The sequence below is a fragment of the Pieris rapae genome, chromosome 13 (assembly GCF_905147795.1).
Source record: "Pieris rapae chromosome 13, ilPieRapa1.1, whole genome shotgun sequence".
Taxonomy (NCBI): domain Eukaryota; kingdom Metazoa; phylum Arthropoda; class Insecta; order Lepidoptera; family Pieridae; genus Pieris; species Pieris rapae.
In genome coordinates, this window is record NC_059521.1 from 5,378,163 (window position 1) to 5,401,427 (window position 23,265).

At 35.1% G+C, this 23,265-nt stretch overlaps 2 protein-coding genes across 5 annotated transcripts in view; one reads left to right on the forward strand and one right to left on the reverse strand.

Annotated features, from left to right (window-relative positions):
- The window catches only part of LOC110998988 (dual specificity tyrosine-phosphorylation-regulated kinase 2), a 120,065-nt gene that overhangs the window by 24,004 nt on the left and 72,796 nt on the right, over positions 1-23,265 (reverse strand). The gene's annotated exons all lie outside the window — the stretch shown is intronic.
- Positions 14,269-20,006, forward strand: LOC110998990. The gene is made up of 2 exons (XM_022267822.2): positions 14,269-14,456; positions 18,638-20,006. Exons 1-2 carry the CDS (start codon positions 14,415-14,417, stop codon positions 19,169-19,171), a joined length of 576 nt encoding a protein of 191 aa, XP_022123514.2. The 5' UTR covers positions 14,269-14,414; the 3' UTR covers positions 19,172-20,006.

Below are 23,265 nucleotides of genomic sequence, written 5' to 3' on the forward strand. Positions count from 1 at the left end.
GAAGCGAACCGTTAGAAAACTAAACAGAGCTTACACAATGACCGTTATTTTCAGCTATTAATTGCGAATTCCGTGAATACGGTAATTTATCCGTTTATTTTGACGGTAAAAATGAGGTCAGGAAAATCAAAACCGCGACAGATGAGACCTTCGAGAATGCGAAAACGAGCGATGCGTTAGAAAAGATTATCTTGTGATTTAAAAATACATAACATTAGATATGCGAATTTAGTTTTTAAAGTGACGTCACGAAACTATGAACAACTTTTTTGGGAGATGAGATAAAAGTTAAGAGTCGAGTTAAGTCAAGAGTTAAGTTGCTTGCTATATTGTTAGTTATAAGATTTAGGCATATAACTTTAATTGTATGTAATGTTTTTTATGTAGAAGAATTGGGGTGGGTATTATTTAGGAGTTTTATCGAATTAGTAGTAACTGTTAAGGTAGAATAATGTAGTGGAATAAATAAATAAATTAAAAAAAAAGGAAAAATCATGATTTGTTTGCTATATTTTTAGTTATAAGATTTAGGCATATAACTTTAATTTTTTAATGTTTTTTATGTAGGATAATTGGGGTGGGTATTATTTTGGAGTTTTATCGAATTAGTAGTTACTGTTAAGGTAGAATAATGTAGTGGAATAAATAAATAAAATAAAAAAAAAACATATGAAAAATCATGATTTAGAAGTTGTTGTGTTCGAGTTCAAAAATCGTACATTTACTTCTCAGTTCCACTTTGTGACCCATTTCCGGTTCTAATTAAAAAAGCCCGCAGAGATACATCGTTGTCAACTAGACACATGAAAAATTGAGCCATTTCGCATGTAATAAAATTCACGGTATTTGTCGGCACAAAATAATGTGGACCGATCAGGCTGACATGTCTCCACGTGTGTGTGACATACATTTGTATTATGTAATTCTGTGTGAGATAAATTATTTCATTTATGTAAAAGAATACACGTGTCTTTTTTGGAATCTCGCTATTGGCCTTAAGGATTGATAGCTTAACACGGCTGTTTTGGCGTGCGTAGCTTGGTTGGAATTGGCTTTTTCCCCTGGCTAGCGCAAGGGCATCTTCTGAGAGTCTCGGGCCCCGGTTTGGGCCATCGCTGGGTGATCAATTGCCCGGCTGGAAGTTAACGGGAGTGAGCAAAGTATGAAGTCAAGGGCCACGCCTTCTTTGATGAAGGTGGTTTTTTATCATAATAATAAAAGTAATATTGATATATATTATCTCATAGATTTTAATATTATGTTTGCAGACCTCACGATCTCGGTTAACGCCAAAACGCCGATATCGTCGAACTTCCGTAACGGAGTATGTGAATTATGGAATAGCGTTAAAATGTCTATGTGCAAATATGTATGCAACGTATGTAGTAGTCTAAATCAAGAATAGCCGCCGTAGGCGTCCATATAATCACGGGGTAAATCCCTATCACAAAATTATAAATACTAGAATCACGCTTGTGATAAATTTTATCACACACGTGTTACATTGCGTCATTTACAAATGAAACGTTATTCATTGAGGAATGTTATCATACTCGCTTTTCGTCTATATTTTCCATTTATGCACTTACCAGATTTTAAAATAATTATAAAAATAATATTAAATGTTTTCAGTATTAATTATTATATTTATATTATTTATTATCTTAACAGACCAATTCCGGACACGTTAATAACTCAAACAATCCGTAGACGTCAGAGCTATACTTGAATATATGTACTTACATATACGTATACAAGTATTGTGTTACCGCCTTTCAAGTTTTTATTATTAGGTCCTTCATGCTCAATTTCTTTAAGCCATATTATGAAATTACTGCAAACATCAATGCTAAATAAATCGTTAAATCGCAAAGTGTTTACGCAACCTAAATATATTTACCAACAACTCCATTCCAAGAAAAACCGCATCCTTGCCGAAATGTAGAAAAAAATCGTTAAATTTTGAACATGTCGATTTCGAGGTTTATCGATTTTCCGGAAATTAATTACAGCTTAATCGTGTCGAGTCCAAACGCATTTGGGTCGAGTCATTTTTAAGGTATGTAAATATGTCAATATTAAGGACTAATTGCACATAAAAACGTCAGGAAGTTCAATTTTGTATGCCATTATAAATTATGTCCTGGCATTAATCATTATCCTTTTAGGAAATTTTTAGGAGAAATGGAACACTGTGACTTGTAAGCGTGGATCTTATCGTTTGTAAATTGGATTACAAAAACAGTATGAGTGCGGCATTGTTTGCTTAACGCATCTTACGTTTCCTTGTGAAGTAAAAGGTACGTGGAATTATGACTTAAGAATTGTTTGTTGTACGGTCCCTACGTCATATTTTGTAATGTTGTATTATTTATTCAGTTATATTCAAAAATATACATAATATGTGATATCTTATATATGTTCATAGGTTCGAACTAAAAAACTAGAAATCCAATAAACTTTCTGTCTATGTGTACATTGAACATTTGCTCGAACGGTGAAGGAAAACATCGTGAGGAAATAGGGTTGCTTTAGACCCAAAAAATCGACGGCGTGTGTCTGGCACAGGAGACTCATCACCTACTTGCCTATTAGATTGACAAATGATGATGAAACAGATACAAAAATCTGAAGCCCAGAACTAAAAAGCTTGTTGCGCCACTGTTTTTTTAATGTGTTATTATGTGCGAATTAATTTTAATGAATATAAATAAATGTATAGTTCCTAGGCTTTAGATGTATTACGAGTTTATGTAAATTACCTAAACACAGAAATTATCTTAGAACGCTCCGTATGACAGTACATGATTTTATGTTTTTTCACTTTATTACCATCACAAATCCATCTCAAACGGATCAAAATGACATCCCAAAACACGTAACATTTCGCATACTGAGTAATACGAATTTCTCCCAATTACATGACACACAAAACTTTTACGGCTAACTGAAAACAGATGTAAGAGCTTTGTTAGTCGATAAAAAATTCTGTAAGACGCAAAACGTAATGCGTTGACGGAATTAGAGCAAGTTGGTATGTAATAGGGTCAAGTGTTGTGTGATATTCACTCTGCGATTTAATTTTTTTTCTAGCTTAACATCTGCCTGCAGCTATATTCTCGTTAAAATGCTTAAAAAAAAACACTTTTATATTTTATGACAACAATAATGTAGTCATCAAGCTTTGTATCTGAATAAGTGTTTTTATAAATTGTGAATATAATTCTAATTAGTGATTAAAAATCTTAAAACTTAACTAACAGAAAAAAAGCCGGCAACGCACCCACAAAAAATTGGGATGACTACCCTTTTTGGGCGTCCCGTAGGCTCGTTAGCCCCCCATTATATAAGTAGATAGAATGTAGATACTTTTTATATATACGTTGTAAATCCGAAAATAATTATTTAACTGTTTTACATATGAGTAGTCGGACATTAATTGATATTACTAAACTGATCTTTTTCTTTTTAATCATTCAGCATTTCTGTATTACGAGAAAATATAAAACGACAATAAAATTTTCGTCCCTCACACGATTTATATGTTGCTCGTAATGGCTTGACCAAGTTTTGCGGTGAACTGAAAAATGTCGCAATTAAATCGACTCGTTGCTAGCTGCTGCTAAAGTGGCAATTTGTACTTTTAAATTATAGGATTGATATTACAATTTAACGCCGAGTTTCTTATATAAAATATATATGACATAATTATAAAAATGGATGCAGCAAATGTATTTTAAGTATATATAAACATAGTAGGGACATGCGTTAAGAGATTATAGATTTCTTAGAAAAATTATTACCGGTTTTAGGGCTTGCTAAGAAAGAAACGTTCCGTAAAAGAGAATGCCTGTCAAATACCTTCGTGAAAGGTTCAAAGAAATTTAGAACAAAACGCACGCGAGTTTCGGCGAGACGAGGCTGTTTTCCTCGTTTGATTCGCTGAAAACAGCGTGAAGTCAGAGATGAAAATCGCTCAGCAAAAAATCTACTATGAAGTTTCTAAGAATTTTCACGTGCACGAATTGATAGGCTTATCTAATTATAATTACCTACTCATAGATTTTTCTAGTATACCTTAGCAGCAGTAGGTAATGTTATAGATATTAGATCACTCATTCATAATTGAATATATTTTCCTTGTAAAGCTTAATATAATTTTGTGTATAAAATGCATTATACGTTGATATAATAAGACGTGACTTTAACTCTTGTAATCACAGCAGACTAGGGTTATCAAAACAGGATACATATTTTTGTCAATAGGTCAATATGTTATTTGAGGCGCCCGCGTCACGTTGCTGACTGCATGGATATCGGCGCGTGCGCATCCTTACGTAAACAATGTGACATGTTATGACAATACGATGATTACGACCTGTGCGAATAAAAGACGAATAACCAGATAAATACATAATATACGAGTACATACTGTATTTTTTAAAATACATTATATGAGAAAATTGAGAAATCTGTTAATTCAACCATTCTTTTCGGTTTAACATTTGATAATTGCTAAAGTCATTTTAAAAGGAACTACTCACTGTACATACATTCTAATCTTATGAATATTACAAATATCTATTTAAGGGATTTTAAAACATTCTAAATTTGTTTTTACGTCCTCATTGAAATGATTCTACTTTGTCCTATGTACGTTTATTACTAGAATGCTATTAAAAATTGTTTATTGAGTTGCAAGTGATTCATCAAAGGAATCAGGAAGGGCGGGGCTCTGGTTTCATTAGGGAAACCGAATGGTCGCTTTTCCGCCCTTTTTCCTGATGTAACCATAAATAAAGCTTTATTAAGGTTTCTTGTATACGTAATAAAAAGTATAATGACACTAGACAAACATGACACAACAACAAAAATTTATTAATATGAAAATGCTATATCGATGTACATATTTTTAGTAATTCGTGTTTTGTGACCTAAACGGACTTAAATGCGGACTTAATATACCGAATATGTTTCTAAAGATATCGTCGTAACTATGGTAAGCAAAACAATACTTTCATTTTAGAAATGGCTAATAATATAAAGGCTGTAAGTGTTTTAATTTGTTAAAATGTTATTTCTTTATTATAAACTTAACACTTAGTTAAGCAAACTAATACAAAGAGTATCAAGTGTGATTGAAAGTTTTATAAAAATTGTGGACTAGTTGGTATCAAAAAACAATCCAAAGGTTTTTTAAGCTCAATCAAATATTACGTCAAATGTAGATATATAAAAATCAACCTACATATTGTTACGAGCTAGGGGATCGGATAGAAACTGCCGTCGATTTATTCAAGGGTTTATTTTAATAAAATCTACGAGGAATTCGTTTACACTAATATCTTGAAGTTACGCACAGAAAAGCACTAATAACACACACAATTAAACACTGTCACTAATCACTTAAAACACTCAGTACTTTATCACTGGTTCGCACTTATTCGCACTTTTTCTCTTCGCTGTTTATCGCTTGGAATCGCATTCAAAACTGAACTGAGTGGTCGCGTTTTGGCTCGCTTATATATCCCTGGAAAGAATCTCGAACGATGTTTCCGATGTTTACGAGAACTTTCTAGGCGGGAGCGCTACTGAGTAGCGATCGCCTAATTCTAGAACGCGCGTACTTGCTATCTCTTTCGCACACTGCTACGTGCTTGTCGTACGACGTTCTAGAGTTCTCTGTCTAGCTTCGAGAAGGTTCTTATCTTTTCTCTCTTTCGCGTATCAAACAGTGCTTGTCCCACACCTAGAAAATTCGTTCTAGAATATTCCTTCATCAAAGGGTTATAACCAGGCCTGAAAACGCCTGAAAACGGGTCTGCTGAAAAGTGTACCATTCATCTATACGTGTTCTGAAACCGACTGAAAAAATGTTTCAGCCTCCTGAAAACTACGGCAACATTATGTAAATTTTGATTTTCTAATATGTGATTGACCCTCTCCTGAAACGGTCATAAATCATATTTCAGCCTGCTGAAAAGTTCTCTAAGTAGTGGAAAAATCTAAAAACATTGCAGTTGACCCGTCTTCGTAACACTACCCTCTCCTTAAGACATGCTCGTCCCGAGCATCATTACTTCCTTTATAGGGCGCCAATCGATTTATGTGAACGACTTTCGGTTTGCTCCTTAAACCACTCATTTTCTTTATCCGGTAAGTAACGTCATTAATCTTCGTGACTATCGTGTATGGACCGTCCCAGTCGGCTTGAAGCTTTGGTGATTTTCCTTTGCGTTTTGTCGGGTTATGGAGCCATACCTGCGAGCCTTCTTTAAATTCTATGTGATTCGTCTTCCTGTCATACCTTATCTTCGTAGTCTCACTTATTTTGCTCTGTGATGCTCGTACGTGTTCATGGATTTCATACAGTCTATTACGCAGTTCCGCCGCATATTCTGTAACAGTCTCCGGGGTGTCAGGTGGTCGTCCAGTTACAATATCCGCTGGTAATCTAAGTTGTCTCCCAAACATGGCTAAAGCAGGTGTAACGTTCGTTGTTTCATGAACCGCAGACCGGTAAGACATTAAAAATAACGGAATATACTTGTCCCAGTCCTTTTGTTGGCTGTCCACCAATTTTGCCAAATGCCTTTCCAAGGTTTGATTAAAACGTTCCACCATTCCATCTGACTGTGGGTGATATGGAGTAGTCCGCGTCTTATGAATTCCCATTAACCGGCATACTTCTTGAAACAGTTGAGACTCAAAATTTCTACCCTGATCACTGTGCATCTCCAAGGGTACTCCAAATCTAGAGAATACGTCATTTACAAGTATCTCAGCTACTGTAGCTGCCTCTTGATTAGGAATAGCGAATACTTCGGGCCACTTTGTAAAATAATCCATAACAACCATGATGTACTTATTTCCTTTTTCTGTTAATGGAAATGGTCCGGCTATGTCAACTGCTATCCTCTCCCATGGTGCTCCGACATTGTATTGCTTCATACTCGCTCTAGTTCTCGTCTGTGGGCCTTTAACAGCTGCACAAGCTTTACATTTCCGAATCCAGTCTTCTACATCTTCGCGGCAATGTATCCAATAAAATCTCTCTTTAATTTTCAGAAGAGTCCTTTTCACTCCTAAGTGCCCGCCTGATGAGCCATCATGATACATTTCCAATATGTTGCGAACCTTGGATCTTGGCACAACTAACTGCAGATGAGATGCATCCCCTCGAGTATTTTCCCATTTGCGACATAATACTCCATTGTGAAGAACTAAGCTATCCCATTGAGCCCAGTAACTCTTGGTCGTGGTGCTAGTAGATGCAACGTCATTCCATCGCGGCTTGATAGCTGAAGATTGCATCCAGTCCAGAATTGGTTTAATGTCAGAATCTTGTTGTTGCTCTTCCTGAATTAATTTCCCACACCAATCTGGACTAATGGTGTCTGTCCTTAGTATCCTTATATGGGCAACCTCTCTACCTTCGTGTCTTGTACAATGTTTGCAATCGTCCTCACATGGCCTTCGAGACAATGCATCTGCGTTCCCGTGGGCTCTGCCCTTGCGATGTTCGGTAGCAAAGTCATACTCTTGCAGTTGTTCGATCCATCGAGCCACTTGTCCTTCCGGATTCTTGAACTGAAGTAGCCATTTTAATGCAGCATGATCTGTTCTAAGACGGAACTTCCGACCTAACAAGTATTTGCTGAAGTGCTGCAGCGTCTTCACAACAGCCAGTAGTTCCCTCCGAGTGACACAGTAGTTCCGTTCTGGTTTCGACAACGACTTGCTGAAGTAGGCTATTACTTGCTCGTGCTCACCTTTTACTTGTGATAGTACACCTCCAATGCCAATTCCACTGGCATCTGTATCTACCACAAATTCGCCATCTGGATCCGGGTAGCCTAGTATCGGAGTCTCACATAGGTGGTTCTTGAGCTCATTGAACGCATCTTCGCACTCTTTGTCCCATGTGAATCGCCTCTTTTCTTCGGTGAGTCTGTGAAGTGGTTTTGCAATATCCGCGAAATTTTTCACGAACCGTCGGTAGTAAGAACATAAGCCTAAGAAAGCGCGGACTTCAGTTTTATCTTTAGGTACTGGCCACTCCTTTACCGCAACTATCTTATTGGGGTCTGTTCGAACACCATCCTGCGATATAATGTGACCCAAGTAGCTGACTTCTCTTTTGAAAAATAAACATTTCTTAGCACTAAGTTTCAGGTTGGCTTCCTGCAGTCTGGTGAGCACCCGTTGAAGATTCCGTATGTGATCATCGAAGTCTTTCCCAACGATGACTACATCATCCAAGTACACTAAGCAGGCTTCTCCTATCAGCCCTGACAGTACTTTCTCCATTAGTCTTTCGAAAGTGGCAGGTGCATTGCAAAGCCCAAACGGCATAACTTTAAATTGCCATAGTCCTTTTCCAGTTGAGAACGCTGTCTTCTCTTTATGACTTGGGTCTATCTCCACTTGCCAGTAGCCACTTTTCAAGTCTAAAGTTGTAAACCATTTGGCCCCACTTAAAGTATCCAAGGTGTCATCTATTCTAGGTAAGGGATAACTGTCCTTCTTCGTGATATCATTAAGACGACGGTAGTCGACGCAGAACCTCAAACTGTTATCCTTTTTCTTGACTAAAACTACTGGAGAACACCAAGGGCTAGAAGATGATTCAATGACATTATGGTTTGACATTTCCGCAATCATCTTGTCTATATTCTTTTCATATGCGACAGGTACTCGTCGCGGTCGCAAACGTATTGGTGATTCACTTCCAGTCTCAATTTGATGTTTGACTACTCCTGTTCTTCCTAAATCTCCATCGTGTGTAGCAAACATGTTTGAAAATGTATTCAATAGTTTCTTTGCTTTCGCAATTTCTTCTTTCGTCAAAGTTTCCTTACAGTCCTCCAATACTGCTTGAACTATCTCGCGTTGTTTACTGACTGTATCATCTGCAGTGATAGCTCTATAGACGTCGTACCCACTTTTCAACGTGTTGCCCTTTAGAGAAACTACCTCATCTCTACACTTGAATGTGCCGTTCTTCAGATCAATCTTACAGTTGTAATGCTTCATGAAGTCTAAACCGATAATACAGTCATCCACAATGTCAGCAATTACCACCTTGTGTCTGTATGATCTCCCACCAATCTTGAAGGTAGCGATACCTTCTCCTCGAACGGTTATGTGCTGGCCAGTAGCTGTAAGGAGCTGTACATTTCCACCAGAAAGACTTTTGTAAAATGATTTCAGAAGTTGGTATCTGATAACTGTCCGGGAAGCTCCAGTATCAAGGGTTAACTCACACCTAGTTCCGTTAACTTCTCCGTCAATGACAATGGTATTCCCATCCTGAGTTTGAGAGATCATAACTTTTGGGGCCTTCCTTACAGGTCCCGCCAGCACCCGCCCCGTGGTCCTGGCTTCTATTCGTTTCCCTGCCGCTGTTCAGCGGCAGTCACATCCACTTCTTCGGGCTGCCCACGTCTTGTCTTCATTTCACTTTGGAGATTTCTCTTAGGGCATGAAAACCTCATATGCCCTACTTCTCCACAGAGGTAACAAGTGGGTCCACGTTGGGAAGTACGTTTTTCCGTGACAACCCTAATACGGTTAGGTCGAGAATCCTTGCAAAATGTTTCCACTTCCAACGCATGGGCAAGAGCATTCTTGAGGTCCTTATGATGTCCTAGGTTCACAGCCATTCGAATTTCACGGTCACGAATACCGTCGACGAAAGCTTGAACCAGCATCTTGTCTGCAACGTCTGGTGAGGATGCGTAGGCTTTCCTAACCAGCGTCTCTATTTCTACTCCCCATTTTTGCAAGCTTTCATTTGATTGCTGTATCCTATCCTTTAATTGAGCCCTATAGACGTGCTCTAAGTGTGCATCTCCGTACCGTGATTCCAGGGCATCCAGCAGTTGCTTCAACGTCACTTTACCTGTCTTGGTATCTAGTATGGTGAGGGCTTCATCTCGCAGTCCCATAATAAGGGCGGTGACAGCTTGATCATCATTCCACCCGTTTGACTCTACTACAGTCTCAAACTGTACCTTGTACGCGCCCCAAGAAGATTTACCATCAAAGGGAGGCACTTTTAGATTTCCAGATGGTGCTACAGACGTTACGACACCCGTGGTCTTCAAGCACTGCATTTCATGTTCCAATCCGAGAATCCGTTTGTCCTGTTTTGCTAGCTTGCTATCCACGTCAGATTCCAAATTTTCAATTTTTTTATCAACTTCTTGTTTAAGATCTCCTAATTTTTCTCCTATATGACGAGCCTGTTCCTCCATCATACGACGTGTCTGAGCCTGTTCTTCCACCATTTGGCGTGTCTGTTCCTCTTGACGTCGTGCCTGTTCTTCCATCATTTGTCGAACTTGTTCCTCCTGATGCCGGGCCTGCTCCTCCTGACGGCGTGCCTGTTCTTCCATCATTTGGCGCAGAGCAAGAAGGATGTTGGCGTCGCTGCTTTCGCCCATTCCGCGGTTCGCATCGAAACTCTGTCTCCGGGCGGCGTCGCGTGCTGCTTGTGCCCTGGTCTGCACTCCCTCCGCAGCTGAAGACTCTGCTACAAACTCCTCTTGACTCTCCCTTGGAGTAATTGGCATTTTTCTATCCCCAATTCTGACACCAAAATGTTACGAGCTAGGGGATCGGATAGAAACTGCCGTCGATTTATTCAAGGGTTTATTTTAATAAAATCTACGAGGAATTCGTTTACACTAATATCTTGAAGTTACGCACAGAAAAGCACTAATAACACACACAATTAAACACTGTCACTAATCACTTAAAACACTCAGTACTTTATCACTGGTTCGCACTTATTCGCACTTTTTCTCTTCGCTGTTTATCGCTTGGAATCGCATTCAAAACTGAACTGAGTGGTCGCGTTTTGGCTCGCTTATATATCCCTGGGAAGAATCTCGAACGATGTTTCCGATGTTTACGAGAACTTTCTAGGCGGGAGCGCTACTGAGTAGCGATCGCCTAATTCTAGAACGCGCGTACTTGCTATCTCTTTCGCACACTGCTACGTGCTTGTCGTACGACGTTCTAGAGTTCTCTGTCTAGCTTCGAGAAGGTTCTTATCTTTTCTCTCTTTCGCGTATCAAACAGTGCTTGTCCCACACCTAGAAAATTCGTTCTAGAATATTCCTTCATCAAAGGGTTATAACCAGGCCTGAAAACACCTGAAAACGGGTCTGCTGAAAAGTGTACCATTCATCTATACGTGTTCTGAAACCGACTGAAAAAATGTTTCAGCCTCCTGAAAACTACGGCAACATTATGTAAATTTTGATTGTCTAATATGTGATTGACCCTCTCCTGAAACGGTCATAAATCATATTTCAGCCTGCTGAAAAGTTCTCTAAGTAGTGGAAAAATCTAAAAACATTGCAGTTGACCCGTCTTCGTAACAATATGTTGTTTGTAATTTATTTTATACTTTTTCAACAAAGAAGCGTGTATTGATAGAAAAAAGTTCAAGGCCAACTCAGGTGCCAACCTTAACCTGAAAAGCTGTTTCTAAGCAGAATATTAACGCAGTCGCCGACTTTTATTTATTTACGAAAAACGTAAATTTTAACACAAACTTTTAATTAATAAAATAAATAAATCAGTGCCGCTACAACCTCTTTAGATCCTGGCTTCAGATTTCTGAATCTGTTTCATGATCATTTTTAAATTTATAAAATTTGTAAATCTAAAATATTGTAAGAATATCAGAAGAGCCATCATCTAAGTAAAGTGGAAGAAGATATATTTGAGGTTGGGCCGGCATTACGCAGTAGGAGCTACAAGTACCAGGGTAACATAAATCACAAAGGAACATCAACACTCGCACTATTTACAGTACATTTCATACACAATGTTCTGAGAACAACGGCCGGCAACTTGCGTTATGACGGGAGGATTTATGTAAACAAATAAAACCAGTTAGTAGGAAAGTTTTATTTACACTAAAGTATTGATTTCCCTAAGGGTTTACACATATTGGAATTTAATAAGCAATATATATAGAGAAACATCAGACTTAACGCTGCCTCCATATATGCTGCTATCTGTACTGATATAAGATTAAAATCAAATATATTTAACCCATAAACGCATATTTTTTTTCCCGTAATTAATGTTATTAATAAAAGTATCAGCTATCGAGAAAACCTAGTAACGTATATTGGAATTTCATTTAACTCTAGTATACCCATGACGCTATCATTTAATCCAAACAATAGTCAACAAAAAAGGGCATCATATTTTTTCTATGACAAAACTCATATCACGATAAAATTGTCAATCTGGGCGCCTACCTTACACATCTTATATTCTTGAAGTATATAAAAGGTAAGGTTTCCATGTATATATTATATCATTAATATTATTATAATTCTTCCTCATAGGTTTGTTACAATTCAATTTACAACTTATCTCTTCAAGTAAACGATATTATATTTAGTCTCGTTATTCATAAATCACACAAATTGCTTGCTCGTACTATTTAACATTAGTGATTACATTACTGGCCGTTATATGCAAACAATTTAGGGGCTGTGAGAATATCGATTAACAATTTGAATTTATTAAAATGTCAATTTGTTAGGAACCTTATTTAAACATTATTTTACTTGAACTTAATTGAAATATGTAATTAGTAAGTTGTTTTTAGAATATATAATAATAAGCTCTTTTCTACCGAAATCGTAATCTAAATAAAAACTAATATTCAAAACAAAATTATACAAATAAATAAATCAGTGGCGCTACAACCTTATAAGATCTGAGCCTCAGATTCCTGAATTTGTTTCATAATCATTAGTCAATCGAATAGGCAAGTCCGTCAGTCTCCTGTGCCCGACACACGCCATCGAATTTTTGGGTCAAGCCAGTTCCCTCACGATGTTTTCCTTTCTCGTTCGAGCGAATGTCAAATGCGCACATAGGAAGAAAGTCCATTTTTTACAACCTGAAATCAAACCTACCTCAGGGATGAGAGTCGCACGCTAAAGTCACTAGGGCAACGCTTCACAAGAAAATCTTCAAACCAACCGTTCATACGTTATTCTGACAACCCTAATCGAATTAATCTATTAATGGGCAATGAACGCTTGTAACCAATAATGTCATTGACTCGTTGACGTCAGCGTTTTCGAGTGCACCGATGCACTCCTTAACCCGGTTGTAAAATGTAAATGCAGGCCCAATCTAGTCTGTATTTATAAACAAAGGATAATGAGGCAGGCTCATAATGGCCTGTTGTGGGGAACTGACCCAATTTGTGCTAGCAACGCATAAATTCCTGTAAAAAGCGTTTTTCAACGTGAAATTCATAAAATGTACTGAAATGCTACTGTATGGAAAGATGCGAAAGTTTGTTGTATTTTTTTATTAAGTAAGTAAATGGTATTAACATGCAATTTATATGTGTTAATATTAATTACTAAGCATCTTTGTGTAAAACCTTAAAGTTTAGTTGTTGCGAAATAGTCTATGGTAACTTCAAAATTAATTAAAATTACTATTACTCTGATATATAGAAATATGATATTCTGATAGATGATATAAAGACGTAAAATGAAACGAAAATTTAATTTAATTTGTCGATAATGTTAAAGTTTTATTTAAATACTGCTGACTGACACTTATATATTTGAGCGCGAATCTCTTATATTAAAGGACGCACGAGACCGCCCTTGTATATTATACATATTGTATCAGAAAAGATCTGCGAGAAGTTAAATATAATATTCACCGATGAATGCGGACAAATTCGAGTGATAGTATTACGCAACCAGCGTTGACCTACTTCAACGTTCAACGTCCTAAAACAATAGGTTTTTGTTCAAAAAAAAGAGTACAAATAGAGTTAATTAAATAAATATACTTTTTAAATTTTAATATTGTTGATTGAATGTATACTCAAGTGGACAAGAGCTTTTGTTAATTCTGACCTAATGCTAATATTATAATAATAAAACTTATTCATGACTTAAATACCTATTGAAACCAAATTTATTTACAATTATTCCGTATTCATAAACCACCATATTGGTGATTTAAAAAAAAATTACTACTACAGTATTATTTGTACTTTTGAAAGAAAATTGGGATTTTTAAGCATCGCATGAATAAGGACAAAGATTCTTTCATGCCTTTCTATCGCGAAATATGGTGCATAAGTTGAGAAAAAAGCTAGGTATATATAGTATTCCCCGAACGAAATGACTACACGCTAAGTGGAAGTAACATCTTCCTGAAATCCGCCCTCAGGCGACCTATAAATATTTTCGCTGCAATGATTTCAGTTCAGTCGTTCAGGAGAGCTTGGAGTGAACACAGTGCCAATATCCACGGCTAGCCAGTGACAACGTGTCTATCCCGTTTACATTTGATTACTCCATACGTTTCGTAATTTGGCGTGATATCAAAACAGTGTTGTGATAATGTTGGACAAAACGATCTTGGGAGGCAGTTGGGAGAGTGTGGTAAGTTTCAAGTGAACTTTCAATGTGTAAAAGTTCAGGTGCCTATCCAAAGATACCCACCCTCTCTTTATGAGCTAAGCAGTAGGACATCTAACTTATTTGATCTGAACCTTTTTATTCTGAAACTCAAACTCAAACTTTGAGTTTTAGGATCGTCTCACTCTATTGGAAAGCCACCAACTCAAATATTATTTTCAATTAGACTCTTTGGTACCTACTTGGTAGTAAAATTAACCTTTATATAATATCAACTGAATAGCTATAGGTATTACGATCGTGTTAAAATATTTTTTTTGTTTATTTAGCCCGATGTAAACATTTATTGCACTTTGTCAGGTTCACTTGTCTGATGTGTATCAATCAGTTAGCAGTGCCCTTCAAATCGTGATCAAATTTAACCTTGTAAAAACTTGTTATACTATGACCGATTAAGAAATTATTGACGGTAATCTATTACCGATTCAAATATAAAAATTTAATTCAATTCGTTGATACTCTGAATTTCCAATTCCATTAATAATAAGGAATAAAAGAATGGCAAAAGCAAACAATTCTAATATAGAAAGTATCCAATTATCTATTGTTTTTATTCTATCAACACTTCGATCGAAATGTTCACTGGTTGGCGAATTCAACAGCTTTCACTGATCGAGGATAAGATCACAAAGGTTTCATATTTTTACCAACAATAATAGAAAAAATAATACATATATGACTTTCATTATACCGATAGATTTAACACCACTTCCAACCACGAATAACTTATAGTGAAATAAATTAAAGTTCTAGTGGTATTTGTCGAAGATTTGTTGAATATATCAACATTGACGAACTATAATTTTCCACTCAAGAGAAATGTACACAGAAATCTGTCTGACTTCTACCAAAGGTGATTGTGAGTCTATGAACTTCTTAGAGAATTAAAAAAAAATTTATTACCATTTCAAAATATTAATTTAATGCATCTTCGAACCTCTCTTTAAGGAAAATGTATGCTTTTGGAAATCTACGATTCGTGGCACTTACCGCCTAATTCTATAATTGTTAAAAAAGTTAAAAGAAGCCTAAAAATGAGCACATTTCTCTGATGTGAATTACCAGTTAGTCAACTCTCCCTACACTGGTTTATAGTTTCGAAAGTAGAGATTAATAGATAAGAATGACAGCTTTAAAATAATTGACACAGATTTATGTAGTCAGAATAAATTATAGTATTTATCATATGGAAGTTGACAAAAAACATAATGCGGCGAATTATTTTTCTATTTTAAACAATTAATTAATAGTTATTATTAACAAGTTAACACATTATTCGAAAAAAAAACCTTAGACAACCAAACAATAGATGTTTTTTATTTATTTCTAATTACTCAAAAAAAAAATCAATCTAGATAAATGACTTACAATAAATTTATGCAAATTTTTCAATCAATCGATACAATCAATTTCAAGGATATTAAGAGTTCATTGACCTATAGCTTGATTTAAATTGTGCTATTAGTAATAAGTATTTCCATACTCAAAGTCGTTACTTACGAGTTAGGCTTTTGTCATTTAATTAAGATCCAATCCAATTGTAAACAGAACAAGGTGTTTTAACGGAAGATTTAATTTAATTAAAGACTTTGAGTAGGTATAGCTGTTAGTCATACTTTGAGCACGTAGGCCCGTTAGTCACACGTTCCAATATAAAATATACCTACACATCGTTTACGAAAACCAAAGTTAAATTAAATATAATTGTTATCGGTCATGGCTAGGTTTTTAGCCTTAAGCCAGTATTGCCCTCCGCTTGAGCAATGTCTATATCTAAAACACTATTTTGTTTTTGCGTTTTTCTGTCAAACGCAACGATGGAATCTTTTACCATATACCACGAAGTTACCCACAAAAAATATACACATATGGGCACGACTCGATTAGGAAAATGATCGATGATACGTTTTATGTATAACATCAAACTCGCGCCAATCTATATCGGTTATTAACCTTCATAGGAAACTCCAAAAATAACACCTAACTGAAAATAACTCAATACGAATATTTCGTGTACTAGATCGATTTTACAATTGAGAAAGGTCACACACGTAAACAGAATCATCTAATTAATTATTTCTAATGTTGTTTTTTTTAATAATATATAAACATGAATCAGATACGACTGATTTAGGAAATATCTCTTAAAATGTTTTTTTTGATTGTTGTACATTAGACATTTTGTTTAAGCTAAACTCAAATTTTTAAACTATTGTATCTAGCGCAAGACGAATAGCTGTAAATTTGTAGGAAAAAATAATGCAATAATTTTTGCACGACACATACATACGCTAAATGTAAACGAAATAATATATTTTTTGCCATTATTTCATTCTTAATTATCTCTAACCAATTGTTAAAGTAGGTTTTATGCAATGAGGACACATCAGAAGTAAAAGATATATTTTAGGCCGCGAATATTATTATATACATGTTCACCTTAAATAAAGGAAACAAACGCACAACACTCCATCACAGGGTTACGAGACTAAACTACAACTCAACTAAAATTATCCCGATTTATTATTACACATATGTAACCTTCGATAATTCAGTATGACTTTATGAACGTGTAAAATTAACCCATGTCAAATATTACCTTCGTATTTTAATAACCTCCACAAATAACACAAACTCTTAGGACAGAAATACTAGGCGTATTTAACGAAATATTACCACACGAACACAAATCGCACACGATGTCTTTGTATGGATACGGCTCACCGGATTTGACTAGTTTAATTACCTGGAACAAAGATTGCTACATTAATTTCAGTAAACTTTAAAATAGGTTATAAATAACAAATATCATAATATATATTTAGTTGAAGTATGTCAATAATTGAAGAACCTGCTTAATTTATAGATAATACACGATAAAGGCTGTGAAAGCTGTTTCAATCATATATGAATAACACGGGTGGGTTGGTTTGGATTTTCCAAAATAAACTTTCAAAGACATATTATGTAACAGGTTTTTACATCATGTCGTATTTATAAAAATTACGAAAAAACATTTAAAACTACAAATATCTCGTAACCCACATTCACACAACATAATCTTGTTTAATTGCTCAGTGTTAACTAACATTGCTAATAGAAAAAACTATTTCAGCCTGACCCATTTCTTGTAACGACCTAAATTCGCGACACTGCACCTTTTTTACGAAATCATTAAAAATAATGTTACAAAACGCGTTCTGTCAAAACAAGCATCGAGGCGGATTTGTCGTGTCAAAAGCGGCGGACATTGAAATATCTTACCGCAAGATGTATCAATTTCTTTAAGAATTCGGGCAAAGATAATTTAAACAAATTACAAACGACAGCCGTAACCTGAATAACGTAACAAAAGACCGTAATTACCACAACTATTTTATTATTGAGCAATTTTTGAAAATAGAATCTAAATATTTTGATTTAAAATAGAACGGTAGTTCCACATTAAGCAAACGTTCCATCTTTAACGTTTTCCAATAAACTGCTGTAGCATCGTATCTATTTTCGCATGACCCATTCTTAAACCGTTATAGCATTGCATATATTCGTGAAAACATACAATATGTTACACAAGCATAACATTAAAAGGGGATTACTTTGTTAGTTACGAAACAGTCACCGTATTATAAAAGTCATTAATTTAAAAGCTTTTACTGCTACAAAGCTTTAAACCGGTGACATTTTTAATAACGCATCTTTCAGTCTTTCTCAACCTCTGAGCCTGATGTTATTTTCAACTCATGACGTAGTACCTCTTATAACCTTTAGTTCAAGGAATCATCAATATGATCTTTTGTTTTCGTAACAAAGTTTCGAGACAGTCGAATATTATTAAATAGTCAACAATTGCCAACGCCTCCATTGTCGTCGACTAGATGGTTAGCCCGACAGGTGGTAACAGACATGTGGGCACCATTCGAAGGGCTCGCATGACGACATAAACAGAGTTAGCTGATTTATTTAGTAACAAAAGATAAGGACAGCAATACCGACCTAACGCGCCCTTGCACGTACGATATTTACGAGATCGGTACTTAAAATAATCCCTAAGATCGCTGACGTAGTTTATGGGACAGCTGTTTGAAATTAATTAATTTATGAGACACATAGAATATTTCATTAATAGTGGACCTTTTTTATTACAGATTTCCCGAGACGATTATGAGGTCGAATATAGCCAGAGCCCCAGGGGATCGCCGTTGAAAGATACGTCAAATATTCAAGACGAACAGCCGTATATGATCAGTCGTCACAATCCAAATAAGACATTTCGCCGAGAATCAGTGATAGCATCTTGGAAGAGTCTGAAAAAAGAACGAGAACAAGCACTGGGAAAGCGCATCATTTATGTAGATGCTGACAGTTATGAAGACTACTATGGGCGTAATAAGGTAAAAAGATGTAAGAGCGAAAGGGCAGCTAACAACCCTCGTATGCCAAAGAAAGTGAAAAGGACATACTCAGTTTTATACCGGTACGATCCAAATGAAGAAAAAGTAGTCAAGGAGTACAAATATCAGGTCGGTAAAGAAGATATGTCACCGTGTCAGACACCAATGCAAAAATGGCATTCAGAGCCCTTCCTGAGGCCCGAAAGGACACCAAAGAAGAAAGTGAAGAGATCCATCACAACTCTATTGAACATTAAGACAAAACTCTTAAATATCTTTAAAAGTTAAATGATAAGGTAGTATAAGCTTTAGTTGCTCAATACAATGCATTTTATGTACTTCTTACTTAGAGTTAGGTTGGACATAATTAAAATGTAGGATATTTGCTCATTCTACAGATTTTATAGACCATGAGGCGGCCTATATGAAATTGATACTAAGTGTAGGTAATATTGTGATATTAATGTGTGTTGTGATTTATGAATGGACTTCAAATTATACTACAAGTATAGTTTTCTCAAGTTCTTTTTATTAGATGAGGCACCGACCACTCATTGTTGAAACTTGTTATCTTTTAATAAAATATATATTGAATGAAGAAAGAGTTACTATTATCTGGGTCAAGGTAAGATTTATTTTATTTAAACGATGAGAAAGTACCCAAATATTTTGAATAATACAATGAGTGATCACTTGTAACTATTATATTAATGCATAATATATTAGAATTACACTTAATGTTTATAATTCATTCCTATATTTATAGATAAGTGTGTTTTTATTTAGATTTATGGCTTTAGTTAAGTAAACACAATTTACTTAATTTTTAAGGTACTTACAAAAGGTTATTCAAATAATGTTGTAGGGTAGTTTTAATTGCTATAAGTCCCACATTACATTTGAATTTGTTTCATATCTTACTCATTACATATTATTAAAATATGGACAGAAATAATAGTTTAATAAGTTTAGTAACTTTATTGATTATCGTGTAACTAATGCAAATAAAAGTAATGTATTCATAACAAGATCAAACCGTATATGCTTATTATACATATAATTATCAACCATTATTAATCCTAACCTATTTACAAGAAAAATCAATAAAAACTATACACAATAATCTGTTGTTTTATTCCTCCAAATCACTTTAAAAGTAGCAATAAAAAAATCGTAACTATAATTTATCACCAATAGGCTATAAATTAAAAAGTTTATAAAACATGTTTTTAAAAAGATTTTATTTTAAACGAAATGTTATAGCAGTATTTTATTACTTTTGTGCTTTTTATTAAATGTAGACTGTAGAGCGTTGAGGTGAGCCAAACAATAAAAAATAGTGTCTTGAATTCTTCTTGTTGTCTATGTCGTAGATGTATATAAGCTGTTTAAAGAAATTGAACTGACTTCAAAAAACCCAATAGAAGTAGAATTCGACTTGTATTTTTGATTAATGTTAATGTCATTTTTTAACTCTTAATTAAACAATTTACCTATCTAGTAATTAGCGCTGCGGAATCAGGCGTTGTTGATATGTAACCAAAGATTCGAATGCCGTGGAAGCATTGTTTCAGATTGGTAGTAATATATTTGTATAAAAAATATGTCTGACCCATATTCAAGTGAGTAACTTTTAACAAAAATGAAATAAAAAGGACTGCAGTGTTGCAAATTCCAATAGGTCCATAAACTTTCGAAGTCATAAATAAGCTGGCGTTATTTTTTATATACTTTATAGAAGGCTTATGTTAATTGATTGTTAATTTAATATTATGTACAGAAAAAAATTGTAAATACGTTTAAAAAAGATATAAAATAAAACATAAAAACAGTTTACAAAATGTAAGATATAGACAGATGTGGTACTGGTTTAATTAGATAGATAATTTAATCACAAATTTATTAAAAATTAACCTAAGCGACGACAACCGTATGCGACATAACTTTTTTAATAAAACTGAAGCCCACTTGGGCCACTTTGTCCTCAATTTGACTGCTTTAGGGAAAGTGACTTTTTAAAGATAAAATTAATGTATGCTGAGCAGCTGTGCTCTTTGTAATGGATATTACATTACCACTTCCGTTAGGCTACTTTAAGGGTAAGTAGCCAAGTAGGGAAATGGAAAGTCGAATCCTCTTCAGATAAGTAACATCGAAACAATTAAAGAGGTTAAAGACTTAATTTCCAAAACCTATAATCCTGATAATCAGATCAAGAGGCGCAAGTGGAATTGGATAGGTCATACGCTTCGAAGGGATCCCAAGCAGGCGCTTGATTGGAACCCGCAAGCAAAGCGAAAGTGTGGCCGTCCGGAACAAACCTGGCGCCGTACAATAGCAGAGGAGGCAAAGGCTAGGTAGGACTTGGAGCGAGGTGAAATACGAGGCCCAAGACCGAACGCGATGAAGACTCAGTGTGGATGCCCTCTGCCCCACCTAGGGCATTAAATATAATCCTGATAATGCGAAAATTATGGTGCCTTTGACCAGTATGGTTGTCCATGAGCCGATGTTGCCGATGAGTAGGAATGCCAACAGGCTCGAATTTAATGACGTGGAATAAGTGATACCATCATGATCCTATGTTCCAAAATAAACGTATTTTATTTATTTTTATTTTTTCATGCTTTCCAAAACAAACAATTTACTTGAGTAATGTACAAAATAAAAATGAAAAGTCGTTTACCGATGCATGAATGTCGATAGATTCGTCGAAAAATATCTCTTTGATTTATAAAAATACATTACACCACAATAACAATACACGTAAGACTAATTGACACCATAAATCGTTCGTTGCGTCTGAGCACGGTTAAGTTCAAGGTGTGAAGTGACCCTCATAGCTCTGACCAAATCGGGCAAGTTGATTTAATGCTGCCTTATATGATTCTGAGAAATACTAGAGTTTACGGTTTGGTCAGGTACAACGGAAGTTTAATAAGGACAACATTTAAGTTAAAATTTAGATTAAATATGAAATAAACTACGAGGTTTTACTTTTTCACGATTATATTGATCGCCTAGTTTAAAAAAATAACATTTTAAAGGCTTAATTAGTACAAAATTACTCGACGTTTTGTGTGCTATACCGTGTGGTCAGCGAGTGTGTAAAAAGTTTTATTAGAAGGATTTAACTTCATACAGACAATGTTGTTAAAAAATTTAATTGTTGCTGCAGAACATATGTCCATAGACTCATTTCAGATTATATTTCAGTTCTGTATTTTTATCAGGGATCAGCTCATCATCAGATCAGAATTCCAAGAAAGGAAATAAACTAAATAGTACTCGAACGCTCACCTTTATAAAGCTTTAGTTTCATAACATTTATTTTTCTTTTAAATCGCAACAATTAAATAGCTAAAATAATTATTTGAATTGTCATTAATTTTAAAGCAAATTTTACTTGGACGAAATATTACAGCTGTAACGTTAAATTTATTCCCTAATTTCTATTCATTACAATCATTAAATTCAACCCCAATCCCGAATTTCCCACGCGTTCGCACCAGGCACCGATACCCAATGACCCATAAAATTCGACACAATGTACCCTTATGCAATTAAATATAATAACAAAAAATATGTACAGAGATGTTTTTTCTGTTATTTATTAAAATGAGTAAACTTTTGAGAAATAACTTGTTCATTCCGTTGTTTAATACTTTCTCACGACTTACTACTCTTCCACCAAAGTGTATATATATTAGTATAGTTAGACTAAGTTGGGCTTAAATACACACACACAGAATCGCCCCAATTCAACAGAAAAATTCAGTTCAGCACAAGAAAATCTTTATTTTTCGGCCGAGTTTAAAATTATAGTTAATAATTTCAAAATACCCTGGTTTAAAATTACAGGACATATAATTGTTTTTATGTATGTAAAGACTTCGTAATAATTGATTCATAATTTTTGTTAAACTGTATAAATATTTTATACGTACAGTACTGAAACTGAATCCAGTAATAAACTGTGACTGTAAAATTATTCAAACGCAACACGATAATGTCGTGAAATTAAGGCAGACACTGAGCATGCTTCTGTGATACGGTAATTTTCATTGTGGCTAGGACTGGAGGGCTGTTTAGGGAACACATACAGTGGCAATTCTATGCGTTACCTGTTATTGCATTATTGAAATAAAAAAATATTTTACTTTATTAGAAAACGGACAATTTTAAATAACTATCAAATAACTGTATTAAGCGAATTTATTTTATTTAATATCATAGATTCAAATAACTGGCGTTTAGCCTTATCGACCCGATCTTGTAAACGCAATATAGAAATGTAATAATACCATGTTTAATCGTCATATAGAACGGCTACCGCCACCTATCCCGATACAGGGGAACTACATACTCCAGAATCGATTTGT